Source organism: Aspergillus chevalieri, chromosome 1 (genome assembly GCF_016861735.1).
Source record: "Aspergillus chevalieri M1 DNA, chromosome 1, nearly complete sequence".
NCBI lineage: Eukaryota > Fungi > Ascomycota > Eurotiomycetes > Eurotiales > Aspergillaceae > Aspergillus > Aspergillus chevalieri.
In genome coordinates this window covers 61,797-82,511 of record NC_057362.1, presented here as the reverse complement: position 1 = coordinate 82,511, position 20,715 = coordinate 61,797, and the positions used below count along the sequence as shown (strand labels likewise).

Here is a 20,715-nt window from a genome sequence, read left to right as displayed (position 1 = left end):
AGAGCACCGCGAAATCCTCGGAGTACATCGCGACCGCCATTGTTAACTTGGACTCGACGGTTCCCGCAAATCCCAGTCCAAAATGAAATGGAGTAGTTGACGTTGGTGCTGACGAGCGACTGGCCAGACCTTGATGCTCGCGAGGCATGGCGTTACTAAGAATGAGGGTCCCGGATGGAAAGACATGTCCCTGGTTCGTTAACTGAATCATCAATCAAAGAAAAGAAAAAAAAAAAAAACAAGCTTAACTACATCCCCCAAGGAGTAATCAACGAGGCGACGGAAGCCTGCGCCCAAATGGTCTGATGAACCGGAACCGTGGCGAAGATAGTTAAACCTGTTGTGAAAGCAAGCATAGCGCAGAACATGATGATGCTTGGAGGAACACGACCAAGGAGAAACCCAGTGATGAGAGCCGCGATAGCGCCTGATGGCCCTGCGGCCACCTACTTGGTCGTGGCGAGCAGGGGACTATCGCCTTTAATAACCTCCCTGAATTGAAGGAAGTAGTAGATGATGATGCCGAAACTGGACCAGCCTGCGGCGATGCAGTCTAACACCCATGCTAGGTCGCCTGTGAAGATGGATCGGGGCAGGAGCGGACATTTCACGGTGGGTTCAATGTATCCGAAAAAGGCGAGCAGGATGAAGCCGACAACTAGCAGGACATAGGTGTATGGAGTGGGCCAACCGACCAGAGCTGCTTGGTTCCAGTCGAAGTTAATCAGCACTAAGGGCTGAGACACCGGTGGCCGCGCCCAAGAGGTCTAGTCGGATCCAGGGTGACAATTCATCGGTGAATTTGGGTAGTGACTCTTGCGGAATGACGATAATCCCAAGGAAGGCCAGAAGGAAGCAAGCAATGACCATAGTCCAGTAAGCCCAGGGCCACCAAACTTTCTGGGCGAGTAAGGACGAGAAGATACCCCCGACAATGAAACCGTTCGGTGCGGTTGCTCCGAAAAAGCTAAAGATCACTCCCTTTCGCAGACCAGGAGGATAAGTTCCACCCAGGATGGCTAGGGCATTTGGCAAGAGTATGGCTGCACCAATGCCCTGAAAAGCACGGCAGCAGTCAAAAAAAACCTGACCTGACCAAACGCTGAACCCAGCCAGAAGTGACCATAGCCCTAATCAGGCAAAACCGTCAATGAACATGAGCTTGTGACCGCACACATCGCCAAATCGACCTGCAACGAGGATGAAAGTGCCCACAGTCAAGCTGTATGCGGCCGCGAACCAGCCAAGCTCCCCAAGTTGGAGGTATTGAAGCTGTGGGCGATGGGGTGGACGGGGGCAATTGACATGCGGAGACCACCTGGGTCATGAATTGGGCCATGGATACCATGACCACGAAGGGGATCTCGCTCGAGAGCGTCTTCGGGGAAGCAATGGAGGATTGCGAGGTCTTTTCGCGAGTGAGGGCTTTGGGGTTATCATGTCGGAGATTCAATGACTCGGTCGTGATTGACTGCAAGGTAAATCCTTGAGGCTGAGAATGATAATTGAACCATAACGACGGATCTATCGAGACAATATCTAGTTGTTCTGCGGTTGCCACTGGTTGTGATGCTATTCAAGATGATCCGTCGGACGAGACAGATCCGTCGGAATCGGAGTGAGCTTGCCAAATATGGACAATAGCTTGTTTTGGCAGTAGCATCAAACTCTCCGGAAGAAGCAGACATAGAACTGGCCTGGAAATCATTGTTGGCCGTGTATACAGCGGATATACGGCGGTATACGGGGTACTGTATGACGAGATCCGGAGTATGAAGTACCCGATGCGGAGATTAAGCTTATCGGCTGAAATTATGTCAATATGTAGTACGCTTGTCCAAGTGGACAATTGAGCCTCAATTCTACTCCAATAACAAGAAATAAGGGGCGAAGAGTAGAAATGAGACGATTGTTTGCGGTGATTGTTTGCTTTCTGCCTGAGGCGTGAGGCATGCACTGACTCAGCAATCACATGCGCCGGTGAAAAAAAGCAGCAAAAGAAACGAACAAAAGCTCTGAATAGCTTCAAATCCACCCAAACCGGACAAGACGAGGTGAGCCCAGCCGAGGATGCAGTCAGCAGTATCACACCCTCTTCTTCTCGTCTCTTCTGTCTGCGCCTCTGTCTGTGTCTCCTGATTGAATCATGTGCTCTATTATAGCCATCATCGCCAACCCCGCCGGCTAAAAGAGCTTCCCCTCACAGTCCAGTCCGAATCTCCTCATCTTCTTTCTTTCATCCGTTTCTGCTTTGCTCTCAGAGTCATGGGGAACCCTCCGGCTACCATTATCATCGCCAGGTATGTATTGTTTGGTCCTCTGATGACAGACATGACGACTGGCTGACTCGAGATCCCTAGACACGGCGCGCGTCTCGATGCCGCCGACAAAAACTGGCATCTCACCTCCCCGACTCCCTACGATCCTCCTCTTTCCTACGGTGGCTGGATGCAGTCTCGAGCCCTCGGGGCTCGCATCATTGACCTACTCACCTCCCAAGATGATTCTCCCCTGAATACAACCACCGCCACTGGCTCGCCCCGGTCCTATAGCAGTTCCGCAAATGTCTCCCCGGACAGCAGCGCCCGATCGTCTCCCCAACCATTTTCACCCAAACGGAAGCGCAGAATCATTATCCATACGTCACCGTACCTGCGTTGTCTGCAGACTGCGATCGCCGTTAGCTCTGGCATCAGCCAGTATCATCCATCCCCGGGATCCGACCCTGCAGGCGCATCGACCGGTCCGGATGGAAATGCTGATACAAAACTGGATGGCCATCGCTCACTCCTTCGTGTAGACGCATTTCTTGGCGAGTGGCTGTCGCCCGACTATTTTGAAGACATCACGCCGCCTCCTAATTCCGAACGTCTCATCGGAGCCGCCAAAGCAGAGTTGTTGCGACGGAGCGTCAACATGGTTCCCCAAGCGGATATCAGCAACAAACCACCGACCGGCTATTTCCCCGGGGGCTGGGGCAGCACCTCCACACCTACATCCCCTATCCGAGAAGCAGGCCCTCCACCGACCAAAATCGCCAGAGGTCAGAGGTCTCGCGCCGACAGTTATGACGCCTTGAACTCCGCCCACAGTACTCGTCCCCAGGGTCTGCTCAGCAGGATCAATACCAACCTCTCCTCCATCCCTGATGACAATGCCGGAAGCTATGTGCCACCCACCCCGAGCTATGCCATCGCTCCTTCGGATCCCATCCCCGCCGGCTATGTCACACACGCCCGGAATGCCTGCGCCAACGTGGACTATCAGTGGGATAGCATGCGCGCGCCGCAAAGCTGGGGTGATGGCGGTAACTATGGCGAGGAATGGAGCGCCATGCACGCGCGCTTTCGCAACGGCTTGGAGAGCATGATCGAGTGGTATCAAGACAACGGCAACATACAGTTTCCACGGCAGCCGCCGGACGGCTGCGAGACAAATAACGACAAGAACGAGGGTGACGGTGACGATGCGGTGGACACTGTATTGGTCTTGATCACGCATGGCGCTGGCTGCAATGCGATGGTTGGGGCTTTGACAGGAGAGCCTGTGTTGCTGGATTTCAACACGGCATCTCTCACCATGGCAAAACGCAAAGACGCTTCTGTGGACGCGCCGGGTGTGAAAACCCGTTACCGGTCCGCGAGCGATCCATCCTGCCTCCTGGGGTACGACCTGAAACTGGCCGCATCGGTTGATCATCTGCGTCCCCCGGCAAAGCACCCCACGCGGGGTGGTTCATCGACCTTATCATCACCGGTCACTTTGTCTTCTCCGTGGGTGCCTTCTTACCGCCATCGGGCGACGTCCCGGTCGCAAGGGCAGTTTATCATCGGACCATCGACACCGGGTCTCAGCTCACAGTCGTTGGCGAACGGGCGACCATCAACCGCCCCACGCGGCGCATCGGGCCTCTGGGGGTCAAATTCGACCAGCGGCGACGATTCCGCTGACGACATTGTGCCCAATTTTGGTGGCCCGGTAGTGTCCAATCCATCCGCGGATGGGGAAGAAAGCGTTGAGCACAAGTCTGAAGGAGCGTCAGCGAGCTGGGGGAACAATCAAGTCCCCCAACGGACTTTGTCTCAACGCGGCCTCTGGGGTAGTGCTCCGTTAAAAACCGATCGGACCGATGTCAAACGGCGCTGGACGGTGACCGAACAAAGGGTATGACAAAGGTGCTTGGCATGAATAATGCAGATGTTGCGATGCAACTTTGCTACGAATCAGCGGTTCTTTTTGTTTTATTTTGATGCGATTTCTAGGATACCTCAAAATGTTTGTTGTGTTATTGGATGCATTTCAAGGTGTTGGGAATTGTTTACAGCATGTTTTGCTGATTTTGAGCGCGAATTCACTCCATTCAACTCGCTATACTTTTTTGACATCTGTAGAATTGGGCTCGTAGCAGTACTTCTATACAGGCCTAATCCTTCATTCATGATTGGCTGACGATGTTGATACCTGAGGCGTCGCGGGGTTCCCCGGATTTCCTCATTCGGTTCGTGACTTGTCCCTCACTTCCTCTTCTCATACATACCACTCACACTCACTCAATCTCCCACTCCATCTCTCACTCTCTCTGCTCTTCTCTTCTCTTCTCTCTTTTAGGTTGTGGGACTCTCTTTCCTTAACAGTCCGCAGATGTCCGTCCTCGAGACTGGTGGTCTGTCCGTCACCCACTCGTGCCAGGGGACAGGGTGTCCGGATCTCCGTCTTCTCCATTACAACGATGTCTACCACGTTGAGTACGCTCCCTTTACCTACCTGAATAGCGGCATATGCTAACCTCTCAGACCGGGGTCCGCAGAACCAGTCGGTGGTGTCGCTCGCTTCCAATCCGTCATCAACTACTATCGCTCCCACCCCCGCTTCGCCGATCAACCTGAGCTCCTTACCTTCTTCTCCGGCGATGCCTTCAATCCGAGTCTCGAGAGTACCGTCACAAAGGGCAGGCATATGGTACCTTTTCTGAACAAAGCAGGGACGGATGTGGCATGTATGGGTGTATGTACTCCGTCGAAGGAATTTGTTGTCGCATGATGTCCACCAGAATCTGACAATTGTCCCGCGATGGGGTATAGAACCATGATCTTGACTTCGGTGTCGCCCAATTCCGGCATCTGCGCAGTCAAGGGAAATTTCCTTGGCTATTGGCGAATGTCCTCGACCCAGCTTTGGGTGAGGGTGTGCCCATCGCCAATTGTGAACAGACGGTGATGCTGACTGCATCCAATGGGATCAAGATTGGCGTACTTGGACTGGGTGAGAGAGAATGGTAAGTCCTTGTCGCACTGCCTGGATGGAGAAATTGACACTCATAGGCTGGAAACAATCAACGCCCTCCCACCTGACCTGATCTACAAATCTGCCACCAAGACCGCCCTCGAACTCGCTCCTCGCCTCCGCGAACAAGGCGCTGATCTGGTTGTGGCCGTCACGCACCAACGAGAACCGAACGACAACAAATTAGCCCAAAATCTCCCCCCGGGAACTGTGGATATCATCTTGGGAGGTCACGACCATTTCTACGCCCACTCGATCATTAACGGGACCCACGTTCTTCGATCTGGAACCGACTTTAAGCAGTTGAGCTACATCGAAGCATGGCGGAAGTCGGATGGCTCTGGATGGGACTTCAGTATTGATCGACGTGATATGATTCGAGCAATCCCAGAGGATCCTGCTACGGTGAACCTGGTGGAACGTGTGACCTCAAGTCTCAAAGCGAAACTGGAGAAACCCATTGGCTTCACGGTTCGTCCGTTAGATGGTCGGTTCTCCACTGTTCGTCAGAAAGAGTCCAACTTGGGGAACTTTGTTTGCGACTTGATGCGCTACTACTATGCTGCTGATTGTGCCATGATGGCCGGAGGCACCATGCGCGGGGATCAGGTCTATCCACCAGGTATCATACGACTGAAGGACATCCTGAACTGTTTCCCATTTGAGGATTCCGTAGTCTTATTGCGTGTCAAGGGCGATGCGCTCTTCGAAGCATTGGAGAACGGTGTCAGTCAGCTACCTGCTATGGAAGGCCGATTCACTCAGGTATCCAACATTTCTTTCGGGTTCAAGCCATCTGCACCACCTGGATCGCGTATCACATTCGCCAATATTGGCAGTAAACCTATCGACTATGACCGCAAGTACGTTCTAGCGACGAGAGGATACATGTCCCGCGGTAAGGATGGCTTCGCGTCGCTGCTGACACAGTCTGAAGGGGGCGAGGTAGAGGAGATAGTCGATGAGGAGAGTGGAGTGCTCCTCAGTACGATTCTCCGACAATATTTCCTGAGTTTGAGGGTCATGGGCCGGTGGCAACGCTGGAGTAATAGTATGGCTCGACACTGGGATGGTGTTCACAAGGGCCTGCACTGTAACGGCCTCGTGAAACCGCCATCAGCTGGCCCATCACCTGTCTCGGAAAAGGTGCCCGCACAGCCGCAACGGCCAGGTCTATCACGGACCAGCAAATCGTACTACTATGGTCGATTCCCGCAGATCGCTACGATAGAAGAAGACGCAGAAGCTGAGGAGGAAGCGGAAGAGGATGTCATGGACTCGGATTCTGATGATGATCCGGATATCTTGACTACACCGCAACCCGTGACAAACTACGTGACACTTCCGGCGCAATCTGCCGCGGAAGAAGAATATCGCCTCCGGCTCGCGCGTCAGGTGTTGCGCAAGTGGATGCGAAAGACAGGATTGCGCTCGTCTCGGTTGGATGCCTTGGATCAGGGCGAGGGTGAATTCGAGTACACTCCCGCATGGACGCAAGGAATTGCACCACGGCTGGAGGGACGGATCATAATCGAGGAGTGAGGAGATTTGATTTCCCGCTTGATGCTAGAGATGAACATATGGCTTATGAACAGATATGGTATAGACCTTTTGTACATAAATAGAAATACCACCGGCATCCTCATGCCGTCTTGCTCTTGTGGATGAAATACTCTCCTCCCCTCAGCGCTTTGTACACACCATATAGCCCACTAACAGGCCGAATCTCCCAAATAATGCTCTTAACCCAATCGACCCAATTCTGAGGTCCCTGTTGCGGGCTCAAATCTACACGCACCTTCTGATACAGATCTGGCAGATAGGACGCATGGTATTTCTCCCGCAACGCATCATACTGCTTTTTGTCGTAGATGGACCAGAACTCGTCTTCAGTGTAGTACGCATGCGCATACAGCCACTTCTTCCCCTGCAGATCGAGGACCCTCCTCTCGAGACGACGGTTCTGCGCGAGGAATGCGGAGCGGTCACTTGGATGGCGCGAGGGCGCCCATAGACCGAAATTCATAATGTAGTCATCGTCCGTGGTTGCGTTGGGCTTCTTTTCGAACTCGGATTTGGTGCTTTTCTCCGCTGCAGCAGCGGTCCGCTCCATCACCCCGGGCCCATGTCTCAATGGACACAGCCAGATTGGGTACGCGCCAAAGTTCTCCTTATCATCCAGCCAGTCGACGAATTCGCTTGTGCCAGCGTATGGCACCGCCACGTCTTGGATGATGTACCGCTTTGCGTGGCCGCTTTCGTGCAGTGCATGGTACATTACCCGGGTGTGCATGAACCAGTCCAGTAAGACACGAGTGAGGTAGATAAACGGGACGAAGAAATAGCTGTAGGCGTAGCGGCCTACCCAGAATGCCCCGCGGTCGTAACGGAAGAGGTAGTCAATGAGGGGGATGTAGTCAACTGCTGCCTGGTCTAGTGCTGGGCCTGAAGACTGGCGACTACGATCCTGGGCACGCAGATAGTACCATTCATCCCAAGGTCTGGTTAGTCGCACTGGAGCTGTACGAGGGATGTCGACTAATCTCCCCGCGCAGACGACGACGTGGTCCCGCGCGTAGACAATTCCGTCCAGGTACTCGGTGCTGGGATCATTTGTGACCGTCCGGAACACATGCATGGCCTCCTCCATACTCGAGGTGGAATGATACCGCAGCTCTATGAACGGCTTGGCGGGGCGCAGCTGCACCTCGAGCATGGTCACCACGCCCAACGTACCGAACGCCGACGCAGCGCCCCAGAACAGGTCTGTCCGGTCAGTCTTCGACGCTCTGGTGACCTCGCCGTTTGGGAGGATAAATTCTATCCAGTTTACTGTCGCGTCGAAGAATCCGTGCCGGAATGAGCTGCTCTCTCCAGACGTTCCAGAGAAGCCCCCGCCCACGGTGATGCCGGGGAATTCCATGACCACCAACGGGACTAGGTTGTGTGCCGCGGTGGCCTGAACGAGGGCGTCCATTGGGACATTTGGCTCGACGAGAGCCGTCTGAGTGGACGTGTTGACGTCCAGAATATGGGTCAGGTCCGCGGTTGAGATTGTATTATCTGGACCATGCTGGGATTGACGTGTGCTGTTTGTTGAGCCATGGTAGATGCGGAACGGTCGTTGGAGCTGGTGGAAACGCTCGACCTGAGCGGCAATTGCCTTGACAGCTATATTGTGATGTTGCATAGCGCAGGTTATACCCGAATAGTAAGAGGTGAGGTCAAGATGAGGTTGCAGCGCTGCTTAATATAGTAGTAGCCGCATTGCTTACAGTGTTGCCTGTGATGATGTCATATGCCAAGATCAGATCGATAAGATCAAAGGTACACTTCGAAATTGCCAAAAGTAAACTCAATCAAACGCCATGGTATCTGATGCTAGAAATGCTAGTAAATACAAAACATATACAACGCTACTGAGCCCCTACGGGTCGCGCACCCGATAGATTCACTACACGACCCCCTCCGCCGGCACCAACAGGCGCTGCGGCGGGTTTTGACGGTTTCACCCATCCAGGCACGTTGTCATCCTCACTCTCGCGAGCATATATGGTCTGCCACACATTGGGAAAACCTGTAGGTATTGCGCCCCGCGTACGTGCTCCGGGGATTGCGAACCGCGGGTTGCCATGGGTGAGATATCCTCGCATGAGACCTTGAGTCAACAGCGACGCCAGGATTGACTCGATTTCCCGCATCATCGGCGTCGGTTTTCCTTGAGCCTCGTCCTCCGAATTCAATGCAGCTCTATCGGCATACGGGTCCAATTCATGTTGACTGTAATTGGCACTTGGGTCCCCATCCGTCAGAGTGTGGGCGGGGTTCTCCTGCAACTGCCCTAATGCATCAAAACAAGCATCCGGGGCTAGATAATCATCGTACTTCGAAGATACGATGCGATCGGCGCCACTCGTATCTGGATCATGGGCATCGGCAAAATCTGGGTCCGGCGCCTTGTAGATGATCTGCGACCCGGCATTATTTTCGCCCGCTTTAGCATCTAATGCTCGACTCGGTGGGATAAAACTGATCGCACCGAGCGATGATTGCACGTGTCGCGACTGAAGCCACCTGACAGCTGTTTCGAGTTTCTTCAAGTAAAGGTAGGGCGGTGGACTGCGTTGAGCTGCAGGGTCCCCAAGAAAACCTCCATGGACGAACACCTTGCGTGCCAGTGACCGCCATACTAGAATTTCACAGCGATTTCGCAACGCCAGAAGGATGCCTTTTCGAGCAAACCATTCGTTTGCCGGTGAGTCAAAGGCAAGGTGGTCCCGAAAGGCGATATAATCGCCCCGGGCAATCAGTTGGCAGATGGGCACAAACTTCTCCGCCAGTCCCTGGGCCTCTGGGCGCTGCAGCAGCAGCCCGGACGGGAAACGCCCCATTATGACATTGCACGGAATGAGGTAGGTGAGAACGACTCGTTTCTGCTGTAATGCTTGGCGGTGGCACTGGTCGTATGCGGCCTGTAAGGCAATCTGCGCAGGATAAAAGAGGCTATTCGAGAAGAGATAACGTCCGAGATAGTAGAGGTAGGTGACTCGTTGTGATGCAGGAAAGTAAGTCAAAGGAGGAGATTGAGCGCTGATACTGGCAAACATCTGTTCCGCATTACGGAGCTTGCCGCACTAGAGCGTGGTCAGATCAGTTGATAAGCTCTTCAAGCCCCATACAGACAGAAAATACCTGAAAAAGAAGTTTCAAACACAAGTTGGCCATGAGATAGATCCCGACGCGCCGTCCTTCGGGTTTTCCCTGCACTCCTGGGGTTCCGCTGCGGTCGGTGAGACACTTTATGAAGGCTTCGCGGACCACGTTGGCCGATTTTTCCACCAATGTCACTTTCTCCACACTCTCATCCTGATCAGGCCGGCCCTCGAGACGCAATAAATGGGCAATCAAATCGGGTCGACGATCCAAACCCATGGCCAGTTTTGCGAGCACTTTGCACAGGTAGAGGACGGTGGGTAGGACGACGACACCCATTTGGCTGTCACCTAGCGCTAAGACACATTGACTATAGACACGACTGGTCAGATCGATCGCGATGGTGAGGAATGCCGACGAGACTTACTTGAGCAGTCCCTTGAGCAGGTTATATGTTTCAAGGAGGTTCTCGACGTTCACGTCGCGAAGAAAGGTAAAGTAGAGTTTCATGAATGTGGGAAAGGCGATCCATGAGCTGCTTCCCTTGGATCGCGGTACCAGGCTTTCGCATCGTCGGTGTAGTTCGGCGTCTTTCTTGGGGGATTCAGCCGGATATCGCTGGCGTAGCTCGACGACCATCTGCTGGTAGATATCGGACAGCGGCGGTTCGAGTTGAAGAAAGTCCTGCAATTTGGCGCCATCGCGTTGTCGAACGAGGTCTGCGATGCTAGACAGGAATCTATCCAAGACGGAGGTTCCTGGCGTGGCCATTGTGACGGTTAATCTGGCTGCGGAGATGCGACTGTGTAGGAACGGAGACCGTCCCGGGTCGGAGGCGTCTTGATCACGAAGACGAATGGAGATTTAGCATGCTGCGCACCGCATGGTCGCCTAGACGTGAGTTCGAAAGCAATATGCCGTGCACAGTCTCAGTTGAATGGTAGACGCGGTGCCAAAGGAGACGGAGAAAAGTCGAGGCCATTGGAATTCTGCCGCTTTGGTGTCCCCGCCCAGAAGACCGCCTGCCAGAATGGCGTCACACACAGATACAATTGAATAGAGATTAATATGATGCCTGAGTGAATTTTACAGCGGGTTATTCGAAGAAGGGTTGGCTAGATATGCGGCGAAAACTATTCATGTTCTTCTTTACTCCGTACTTTTTGGTGTACGGATGTGCAGGAGCCAAGATATATATCTACGGAGTACATCCAGACTGGACATGGTTCGCTAGACATACAAACCGAAGGAAGAGCCGATACTACTGGCTCAGAGATGTATCCTGGTAGCGATGGAACTAGGCGCTCCGCGATAAGCTAAGCTCTGACGTGTGAACGAAGATGTGTGCTCTGTAGTCCTCGGCATTAGGGCATGACTGACAGGTGAGGCTATAATAGTGATATCCGGGTCAGGCCATTATTGAATTGAATTGAATTCATGTGAAAAGCATTCCCATAGGGCTTACTTTACAAGGATCTAACCTGTAAATCGATCCTGTTTTGCGCCGAGTTCACATGGCGTCAAGCCGGATCCATGGTGACGTCAGACCTTCCGCTTGCCTTAAAAGGAAAAGAACGCTTTCGTTCACACTCTCTTTTCTCGTGTCTCCTTTCTCATCTCCCTTCCTTTCAATCTCTCTCTCAGTATTCTTCTATCTTGTCCATACTGAGAGAATACAATTGACAGCATGTCCTCGCCGCAGGACCAGTCGTCTCTCTCGGCCTTCATCAAACACCCGCTTCTGGAGATCTTTAGCTTCGTCTATGTTATCTTCCAGACGGTCCTCAATTGGGTCTTTGCGCCTGTTCCTCCACCGCCGACTTCATCTGCCACCAGTCTCCCCAAGAAGCGTGTGGCCGTTATCGGTGCCGGTCTAACTGGAGTCTCGTCTGCTGCTCATTGTGTTGGACATGGCTTCGATGTGCAGCTCTTCGAGAGTCGCTCCAAGGAGAAGGGTCTGGGTGGTATCTGGAGTGTATGTTATGTTATATTATCCCATATCGTCTGGTGATGTGGATGTTAACCCCCCGCAGAGAGTGAACTCGACATCCTCGCTCCAGATTCACAGTCTCATGTACCGATTCCATCCTTCCGTGCGATATGATACGGCCTATCCGACACAACAGGAAATCCGCGACCAGATCATTGGGGTGTGGAAGCGCTATGGCCTGCAGAACCGGACCGTATTCGATACCAAGGTCACATCTGTGAAACAAGCAAAGGATGGGAAATGGATCATCAACGACAATGAAAAAGAATACGGACGTTTCGACGGCATTCTAGCCACGGTGGGTGTCTGTGGTGACCCTAAGATGCCGACTCTCCCCGACCAAAGCAAGTTCAAAGGCGGCCTGTTCCACTCGTCCGATCTCGATGGCAAGCACGTCAAGGGCAAGAAAGTGCTCGTGGTTGGCGGTGGTGCCAGCGCCATCGAAGCACTCGAGTTCGCTGCCAAGTCGGGTGCCCGTGAGATTGATGTCCTGTCTCGTTCGGACAAGTGGGTGATTCCGCGAAATATCTTCGTGCAGTCTTTGTTGGCCATGAACATCTTTGGGCAGGAGACTACCCTCTCATGGGTTCCCGAATGGTTGCTTCACAAGCTCTTCTACCGTGACATGCAGGACATTGCCCCGTCTGGAGGTCTCTTTACGCAGACGCCCATGGCCAACTCGGAGCTGTTCGACTTGATCCGGGAAGGTCACGCGCGCTGGCTCCGTGGTGACATTCTTCAGGTCCAGGAAAATGGAATTCTCTTCAACCACCGTACCCAAGGTGTTCCCAAGGGTGGTCCTGGCCGCGAATCGGTCGTGACGGGTGATGTGATCATCTTGGCCACGGGTTTCAAGCGCCCTTCTCTCAATTTCTTGCCGGACGAAGTCTTCGAAGAGCCCTATGGGCCGCCCAGTTGGTATCTTCAGGTCTTCCCGCCCAAGTACACCAGCATCTGTGCCAACAACAGCACCTACGTCGATGCCATTGGTACCGTGGGCAACATGCATATTGGCATTTACACTCGGTTCCTTCTAATGTTCTTGGTTGATCCGTTGTCGCAACCGACAGAGGGACGTATGAAGACCTGGATTGACTGGACTCGGCTCATGAAACGGTTCTCCCCGACAGGTGCCTTTGACTTCTTCACCTACTCGGAGCTTATCTACTGGTTCCTGTTTGTGATCTTGGTCAATCCTTTCCGGTGGAAGTGGGCGCCATTTGTCCTGTTTGGTGTCGGCCGGGCTCTTCCTATGGAAGTGGTTAAGCGGGAAGAGGCCCTTCGCAAGACCTTGAGAAAGCAACGGTGAACATAAAAAGAAGAAAAGGGTATAGAGGCGCCGGAATGGCTGTATGTATTGGTGATTTTTCTGTATGGATATCTTTAAAGTCGATTGTTAGCGATCAAGTGTATCATTTTCCCTACTTTCTCAGACACTTTTCTTGATGTTACTCTGTAACACAGTGCGGTCTCCTATATATATCCCAACAGAACCAACAAACATTAATGAAGACAATTACCAAGCCATATATAGCACTATCTACATACAAAACGACAATTGCATCACTATCACGTTTCCTTAATATCCGGAATCTTCTTGTGAATATCATAAACCAGGTTTCCACCACGCAGCACTCGACCAGGGACCCATCCTCTCTCTTCCAACCAAATCAACGGCCAGAAGAGAGCCACGCCAAATAAGCAGAACAGGGTCGCAAAAGCCTGCCATGCATAGATAACGAGGTGACCCACGTGCGGAACGACAAACTTGATGAACTCCGAGGTTTGATACAGATCTTCTTGCTTGGCAATGAAGTAGTGTGTGCGGGTGCCGTTTGTTGTATGTTTTTCTTCGCCAGGAGAGGTCGTCAGAGTGAGGACAGTGGTGAGGGTGACGGGGGCGACATGGAAGGGGATGAGCCAGATGGAGAAGAGTTGTGACATGCTCACGTAGAGCTTGAGGTTGTCTTTATCGAATGCTGGATTGGTTCTGTTAGCGTTTCCTGTTCGTGTTGCTCGGTGTTGATATAATGCCTACCGATGGAGTGGATTTCGTGTTCGATGCGAGGAGACATGATCTTGTACCACTGGAAGATCTTGACTATTGCCCAACGGCTTCCCTTGTAGCCCCAGACGCGACAGAAGGGATGCACGAATTCTGCGGAGGGAGTAAAGAATCGTTCAATGGCCTTTTGCTGCAGTGATGGAGGCGACTCGATCAACATCTGGATCACGGCAGGGACATCTTCCACTATGGATTGAGAGGCGTCAGTTACTGCGAAATGAGGGTTAGTGAGGAGCAATTGACAAACCTGGGTTCTCCATGGTGATTGCTGGGAAATTGTATGGCTTTTCGAGGTAATGACAGGATATAGTCAAGGTAAGAATGGTAAGAATGGCAAGAATATGTTGGAAGGAGAGGAAGAAGAGAAAATAAAGTGCCTGTCCAAGTTTCACGGCCGATGATGTCATGGCCGGCGATGCATGTGAATTTGCGACTATCGCCGAAAAGAGTAAGAGTAATTATACAGAACTTTTCGCATGGTATCAAAGCATAATAAATGAACAATTCCCCAGAAATGCCATGAGAATAACACCCAAAACAGCCTTTATCGCTTCCAGCTGTCAACCTTCTTCCGTCGCTTGTCAAAAATTTGGCCCACGGCACCAGGCATGTCCTCCGTGGTTTTCCGCTTGCGACTTTTGTCCAATGCGCTGCCACTTCCCTTGCCCCTTTGTGTAAGTCTGGCGATGCGGTCTGCACCCTCAGTAAGGCCCTTCCAGTCTTCACCACCAAACGTACTCTCCAGACCGCGACGGCCTCGCTGCTTCTTCTGCTCCTCCTTGCTGAGTTTGGGCAGTCGCACAAAGTTGGTTTCTTCGTATGCTCTCCTCTCTTCTTCACGATCCTTCTCCTTCTGTGACCGCGTGTGTCTTCCACCGGACCGGATCGTACTGCCGATACTGGCTTCCATTGTCGGCGCAGACGACATTTCGGCATTGACAAACTCGTCAATAACATTCGACCGGCGAGGACGACGATCTTCGCGTTCGCGACGCTCGGTAGTAGGAAGAGCAGTGGGCATAACTTTGGGAGGCCGGTAAATTCCATCGCTCGGTGCTTTCTGTTCCGTTATGTCCGATTTGGTCGGCTTCGCCTGAGCCTCGACGCCTTGGGAGAACGCAGACACATTCGGTCGGTACGCCATCTCGTCGATATCTTCTTCATCTTCACTTTCCTCATCTTCACTGCCGCTGGACGCTTCTTCGGATCCCGAATCGTCCTCGTCCTCGTCCTCGTCCGACTTCGGTGCTTTCTTTGTCTTGGTCTTCGTAGGCCCTGGCGCATTCCGTCCATCTCTCTCAGCATCCTCCGCTGCCTTGACAACCTTATCAACTTGATATTTCAACCGTCCCTCCAATGGTCGGACACCGCGTTCCAAGTAAACCCGTAGTTCAGTCAACTTTTTCACGACATCCTCCCGCAGGGACTGGTTTTCTCCGTCGGCCGAGTCCTCCGCTGAAAGACCCCTCAACTGGAAGATAGTCAAAAAGACAAGGTTATGAAGGTAGGAAAGGAGCAATTCGCTCTTGGTGTTGAGTAGCGAAATGCCTTGCTGCGGAGGGTCGATCGAGGCGTCCGTTGGCTCATCTTTGGCCGCCTTTGGAAGGGAGGATCCTGTGCCGGAGAGACAGCTGGTGATGGTCTCAAGTAGCGTAGAAATATCCTGAGGCGCTGCCTCGGATTGCATTGCTGTTGCTGCCATGATATGCGCAATTGAATGTGCTGGTTGTTCTTCTCGCTGCGGCGATACGAAATGGAGGGAAATTTTTCGGAGCGGTTATCAGCACGTGCAGATAAGGCACGGAAATCACGTGTGCCAAGGCGGCCCAGCTGGCCTCATCGTAACCACAGAGGCAATGCTCGAACCGCCGCATTGCTTTCTGCCTTGGAGAGCTTTGTTTATGAGTTATTCAATCGCCTATGCTTCTCATTAATTCCATGATTCCTTAACGGCTGACACTCGTGGTGGTAGCAGCTGTTGATTGTATGTCGCGGTTGCCGCTTTGCTACCTAATGAAAACCACCGGCTAATGCTCGCTTCTTGGTCATTCAGAGACAACAGCAACAATGTGGTTTAACGAACGAACATCCCTCCTGTCTACGCTCCTTTTATCCGTTCCCTTATCCTCTGCGTTCTATCTCCCTGGTGTCGCGCCGACTTCGTACGATGAAGGACAAGCTGTGCCGCTCTATGTCAACCACCTGACTCCCGGTATAGCTGGACAGGATGACCAGCTCCATTCGGTATTTTCGTACGACTACTACCACCCGGCCTTTCATTTCTGTCGTCCCAAAGACGGCCCAAGTGATGTGCGGGAGTCGTTGGGTAGTATCTTGTTCGGAGACCGGATTCAGACGTCGCCGTTTGAGCTGCGCATGGGGGTAAATGAGACCTGCAAGGCAGTATGTGGGGAGGTCAAATTCGATTCTCGAAGCGCAAAATTCACCAATCGTCGGATAATGCAAGGGTACAACGTCAATTGGCTCGTCGACGGACTCCCGGCAGCGCAACGAAACGTGGAAACCGTCACCCAGACCGAATTTTACAGTCCCGGATTTGCTCTGGGAATAGCGAATGACAACGGGGAGCCTTACTTGAACAACCATTACGATATCCTAATTGATTTCCACCGCGTTGGATCTGGAGGCAAGGACCAGTTCCGTGTCGTGGGTGTCCTTGTTCAGCCAGAGTCTCGCCATGACACGAAAGCTCTGGACGATGGAACTGCGGAGTGTGGTAGCGACAATGCGCCCGTGCTGCTAAGCGAGGATGGCGAGACGGCGGTCACTTTCACATACAGTGTGTACTGGCGCGAGTCACCCACCGTTTGGGCTACGCGCTGGGACAAGTACCTGCACGTGTACGACCCTAAGATCCACTGGTTCTCCCTCATCAACTCGGCTGTTTTTGTTGTGTTTTTGGTTGGAATGGTAAGCATGATCTTGGTCCGGGCTCTCAGGAAGGATATTGCACGGTACAACAGGCTTGATGCGATCAACCTCGAGGACCTGGATGGAACGTCTGCCGCTGTTGAGGATGGCATCCAAGAGGACTCGGGCTGGAAATTGGTTCACGGCGACGTCTTCCGGTGCCCTAGGTCTCCGCTGCTGCTTAGTGTTCTGGTGGGTAACGGCGCTCAGCTTTTCATGATGGCCGGCGTGACAGTTGGTAAGTAGTTGTTTGGAGCTGGATGATTATGGCCATTGTTACTGATGCGATCTCAAGTGTTTGCGCTCTTCGGACTTCTCTCTCCTGCGAATCGAGGTTTCCTGGCCACCGCGATCCTTCTCATCTACACCGTGTTTGGTTTCATCGGAGGATACGTGTCGGCTCGGGTGTACAAATCATTTGGCGGAGAAGCATGGAAGAGGAACATTGTCATGACGCCGCTGCTGATCCCAGGTGTGATTTTCTGCACGTTCTTTTTGTTGAACCTGTTCGTCTGGGCGAAGGGTTCGAGTGGAGCGGTACCGTTCGGGACGATGCTCGCTTTGGTGCTCATTTGGTTCGTGATCAGCGTGCCATTGAGTTTCGCGGGTAGCTGGCTTGGATTCAAGCAGAGGGTAAGTTCCAGTCAGTCGTCTAAATCGAAAACCCGCAGGTTAACTGTGTTTATAGGCTGTTGAAGGTCCCACCAAGACCAACCAGATCCCCCGACAAGTGCCTCCGATGACGGGCACGCTGCGGACATTTCCGTCGATGTTCCTGACTAGTCTGCTTCCATTTGGAGCGATTTTCGTGGAACTATACTTCATCATGACCTCGCTGTGGACGAACAAGATTTATTACATGTTTGGGTTTTTATTCATCTGTTACGGTCTGATGATCATTACGACGGCCGCGACAACAGTACTGCTGGTGTACTTCTTGCTCTGCGCTGAGAACTACCGGTGGCATTGGCGGTCTTTTGCCGGCGCCGGTATGACGGGAGGCTATGTGTTCCTCAACGCCCTGCTTTTCTGGGCCACGCGAGTCAGCTTTGGCGGGCTGACGGGAGCGGTTCTGTATGTGGGGTACTCGGCACTAATTGGATTCGTGGTATTCATTTTGACTGGTGTGTTCCACTCTATCCTCATGCGGTTTCGCATATTCGTCGCTAATACAAATACTATTTTAGGCTCAATCGGATTCTTTGCCAGCTGGGCATTCGTGCAGCGAATTTATCGTTCGATCAAGGTCGATTAAGCGTTGCATTGTAGTGTTTCTTTTCTTGAATCCCGGAGCGTTACTCCATATTTGGAGACGGTCCATCGACCTCGTTCTGGACTGCGCGGGTCCCCGGTCGTGGAGTCTGGGTGGCCGATGTCCCCGGCCCACGCCGCGCGGCTCGCACTGAAGGACAAGTCCGAAGACGATGATTGACTGTACTGCTACTCTGTTATTATGTATAGAAACGGAAGCAATGGGTCATGTTTTCCGGAGCAGGTGTTGGGTGATTATTGTTCGGATATCCCTGTATAGTTGATGACATACATTTTGATTATTTTTTCTTCCTTCCACATGTATCTTTAATTGAACTATGCCCAATGCCTGAGACTTAAGAGTAAGCATAGAGAAGCGTGAAGGGCAAACACAGATACCGTGGATCGCCGGGCTGCGCCTCGAACCCGCCAAGCGCTCTGGAGTCGGGACCCTCTAGTGGCGCGTGACTTGCCACGGCCTGCGACGATGACGAGGGTTTTCTCAGTATTTTCTTTCTCTTTCTTTGATTCCTCTTTCTTTGATTCCTCCATACAATAACCGAAATTCTGAAGCGATTCTAATGTTCTTTTGTGCTGTATAGCTGATTTCCAGCCTTTTCCCACATCTGCATCTGCCCCACGGTCTTCGGCCTTCTGTCCGCCCTCAGCCACAATTGTCGCATCTTCTGATCGCGAGGCTCGACGACAGCTCGACAGACGCATCAATATCCTATATACAGAGGTTTGGTGTGAGCGTTGGATGCTTGTTGCACCATGGGCAAATCGTAAGTGGTGGTTGTCGCTTTTCCGGTCGCTCCGCATATCCAGGGGGGGAGCAGGGACAAGGACGCGATGCGGGCAATGGTTACACTGGATCTGGGGCAAGTCGCAGAGGTTATTCTCTTGCGCTCATCCTCTAGCCGGTGCTGTATTGCCCTGCTGTGGTCGGATTGAGTTCCTCGCAATGAATCTCCTACGTACGAGGCTAACAGCTTTCTTCTTCCTCCCTAGGCAATCCAAGCTCTCCCCCTCCCAGCTCGATGAGCTTCAGAAGGCGACTCATTTCGACAAAAAGGAATTGCAACAATGGTACAAAGGTGCGTGGAATCTGGGATAGAAGTGACCATGAGCATGCTTGTTGACCGGCGGGGCAGGTTTCCTCAAGGATTGTCCCACGGGGACCCTGACTAAGGAGGAGTTCCAAAAGATCTATCGCCAGTTCTTCCCGTTCGGTGATCCGTCGTCATTTGCCAATTATGTCTTCCGGGTGTTCGATGCAGATAACAGTGGTATGATCGATTTCAAGGAGTTCATCTGTGCGCTGTCGGTGACTTCGCGGGGTCGCATGGAGGACAAGCTGGATTGGGCATTCCAGCTCTACGATATCGACGGGGACGGCAAGATTACCTACGAAGAAATGCTGGCGATTGTTGAGGCGATCTACAAGATGGTTTGTGTTTGCTATGTCTGTGGTTTTCGGTCATTACTGACGGTGGCTATAGGTTGGCTCGATGGTCAAACTACCCGAGGACGAGGACACACCAGAGAAACGGGTACGCAAAATCTTCCGCATGATGGACAAGGACGAGAACGGCAGTTTGGACATGGAAGAATTCAAGGAGGGCAGCAAACGGGACGAGACCATTGTCAGTGCGCTGTCATTGTACGACGGACTGGTATAGTGTGGTTCCGTCCTCTGTTTCATTATGGTTGTCACAATAATCCTTCCTGTTCTTGTGTGACCCCTGGCGAATCCGGCGCAATGTGCGGTTTGTTTCTTTTGCTCTTTTCGTTTTGCTCTTCTAGCCTCTTATGCCGCCCTTGGATATTCCCTGTCTATATCCCTCCATTCTGGATTACTCTCTCTTGACGCCCGATCATGTCTTGTCTGTTGTCCATTTTTTTTATGTGTATATGCATTATGGGAGATGGACTTGGCCGCGATGACCTCTACTGAGTAGATAGGGTTACTTTTCTGTACAGTGTTGCCCCCGGGCTCCTTGTATGTTTAGCGTATGAAATGGCATAGTCCTTTCACTGTTCCGTTGATCCAGCGGTGCAAATACAAGTAATTGCGAGACTGAGTCCCCCGACGAGCCAACGATTTGCCTTTGATTGGAATGCTCTTGCAATATTGACCTGCTCACTAAATGCCGACTCGACTACTCGAGTGTGTACAGAGTAACAGTGGCCTCATTTGTTTCCCCCACGACTTGAGTCGATAGTAATATGAGCGCTGTCGGGAATGTAGCTGGAGTGCATAACCCAAACAGTTCCATCGTTCAGGAACCTTTGCGAAGTCTCGATATATTCTTGTAAAAGCGTATGGTTCCCCATTTGAGCGGATTGTGGAGTTTCAGACTTTCTGTTGATATCATATATGTAAAGCTGCGCGTCCATATTAAAAGAGAACGAAAATAAAAACACTAAAAGATACAGAGGAAAGCAGCAGAAAGAATAATAGTCAGAAGAAGAGTTGAATTGATGTTTAATTCTATGCTGAACTTCTTATATCTGGTTCTTCCCCTCCCTTATCGGGTAT

At 52.1% G+C, this 20,715-nt stretch overlaps 9 protein-coding genes across 9 annotated transcripts; 5 read left to right on the top strand and 4 right to left on the bottom strand.

Moving 5' to 3' along the window:
- Nucleotides 1-2,265: 2,265 nt before the first annotated feature.
- Nucleotides 2,266-4,170, top strand: ACHE_10025A (uncharacterized protein; the record flags this gene model as incomplete). The annotated part of the gene is made up of 2 exons (XM_043277186.1): nt 2,266-2,300; nt 2,361-4,170. 2 exons carry the CDS (start codon nt 2,266-2,268, stop codon nt 4,168-4,170), a joined length of 1,845 nt encoding a protein of 614 aa, XP_043131145.1.
- Nucleotides 4,171-4,641: 471 nt separating this feature from the next.
- ACHE_10024A (putative 5'-nucleotidase) lies at nt 4,642-6,825 on the top strand (the record flags this gene model as incomplete). The annotated part of the gene is made up of 4 exons (XM_043277075.1): nt 4,642-4,745; nt 4,794-5,004; nt 5,082-5,275; nt 5,322-6,825. The coding sequence occupies 4 exons, from the start codon at nt 4,642-4,644 to the stop codon at nt 6,823-6,825; spliced, it is 2,013 nt and encodes a 670-aa protein (XP_043131144.1).
- A 100-nt stretch (nt 6,826-6,925) lies between these two features.
- ACHE_10023S (FAD-binding oxidoreductase) lies at nt 6,926-8,473 on the bottom strand (the record flags this gene model as incomplete). Its single annotated transcript, XM_043276964.1, has 1 exon — nt 6,926-8,473. One exon carries the CDS (start codon nt 8,471-8,473, stop codon nt 6,926-6,928), a length of 1,548 nt encoding a protein of 515 aa, XP_043131143.1.
- A 226-nt stretch (nt 8,474-8,699) lies between these two features.
- On the bottom strand, nt 8,700-10,707 carry ACHE_10022S (uncharacterized protein; the record flags this gene model as incomplete). Its single annotated transcript, XM_043276853.1, has 3 exons — nt 8,700-9,917; nt 9,976-10,306; nt 10,364-10,707. The coding sequence occupies 3 exons, from the start codon at nt 10,705-10,707 to the stop codon at nt 8,700-8,702; spliced, it is 1,893 nt and encodes a 630-aa protein (XP_043131142.1).
- A 916-nt stretch (nt 10,708-11,623) lies between these two features.
- On the top strand, nt 11,624-13,235 carry ACHE_10021A (flavin-containing monooxygenase; the record flags this gene model as incomplete). Its single annotated transcript, XM_043276742.1, has 2 exons — nt 11,624-11,911; nt 11,970-13,235. 2 exons carry the CDS (start codon nt 11,624-11,626, stop codon nt 13,233-13,235), a joined length of 1,554 nt encoding a protein of 517 aa, XP_043131141.1.
- A 260-nt stretch (nt 13,236-13,495) lies between these two features.
- ACHE_10020S (uncharacterized protein) lies at nt 13,496-14,398 on the bottom strand (the record flags this gene model as incomplete). The annotated part of the gene is made up of 3 exons (XM_043276631.1): nt 13,496-13,905; nt 13,965-14,177; nt 14,239-14,398. 3 exons carry the CDS (start codon nt 14,396-14,398, stop codon nt 13,496-13,498), a joined length of 783 nt encoding a protein of 260 aa, XP_043131140.1.
- Nucleotides 14,399-14,535: 137 nt separating this feature from the next.
- lcp5 (small subunit rRNA maturation protein LCP5) lies at nt 14,536-15,693 on the bottom strand (the record flags this gene model as incomplete). Its single annotated transcript, XM_043276519.1, has 1 exon — nt 14,536-15,693. One exon carries the CDS (start codon nt 15,691-15,693, stop codon nt 14,536-14,538), a length of 1,158 nt encoding a protein of 385 aa, XP_043131139.1.
- A 365-nt stretch (nt 15,694-16,058) lies between these two features.
- Nucleotides 16,059-18,177, top strand: ACHE_10018A (transmembrane 9 family protein; the record flags this gene model as incomplete). Its single annotated transcript, XM_043276408.1, has 4 exons — nt 16,059-17,160; nt 17,218-17,555; nt 17,611-18,046; nt 18,110-18,177. 4 exons carry the CDS (start codon nt 16,059-16,061, stop codon nt 18,175-18,177), a joined length of 1,944 nt encoding a protein of 647 aa, XP_043131138.1.
- A 770-nt stretch (nt 18,178-18,947) lies between these two features.
- On the top strand, nt 18,948-19,855 carry NCS1 (EF-hand domain-containing protein; the record flags this gene model as incomplete). The annotated part of the gene is made up of 4 exons (XM_043276297.1): nt 18,948-18,958; nt 19,185-19,270; nt 19,328-19,623; nt 19,676-19,855. 4 exons carry the CDS (start codon nt 18,948-18,950, stop codon nt 19,853-19,855), a joined length of 573 nt encoding a protein of 190 aa, XP_043131137.1.
- Nucleotides 19,856-20,715: the final 860 nt, after the last annotated feature.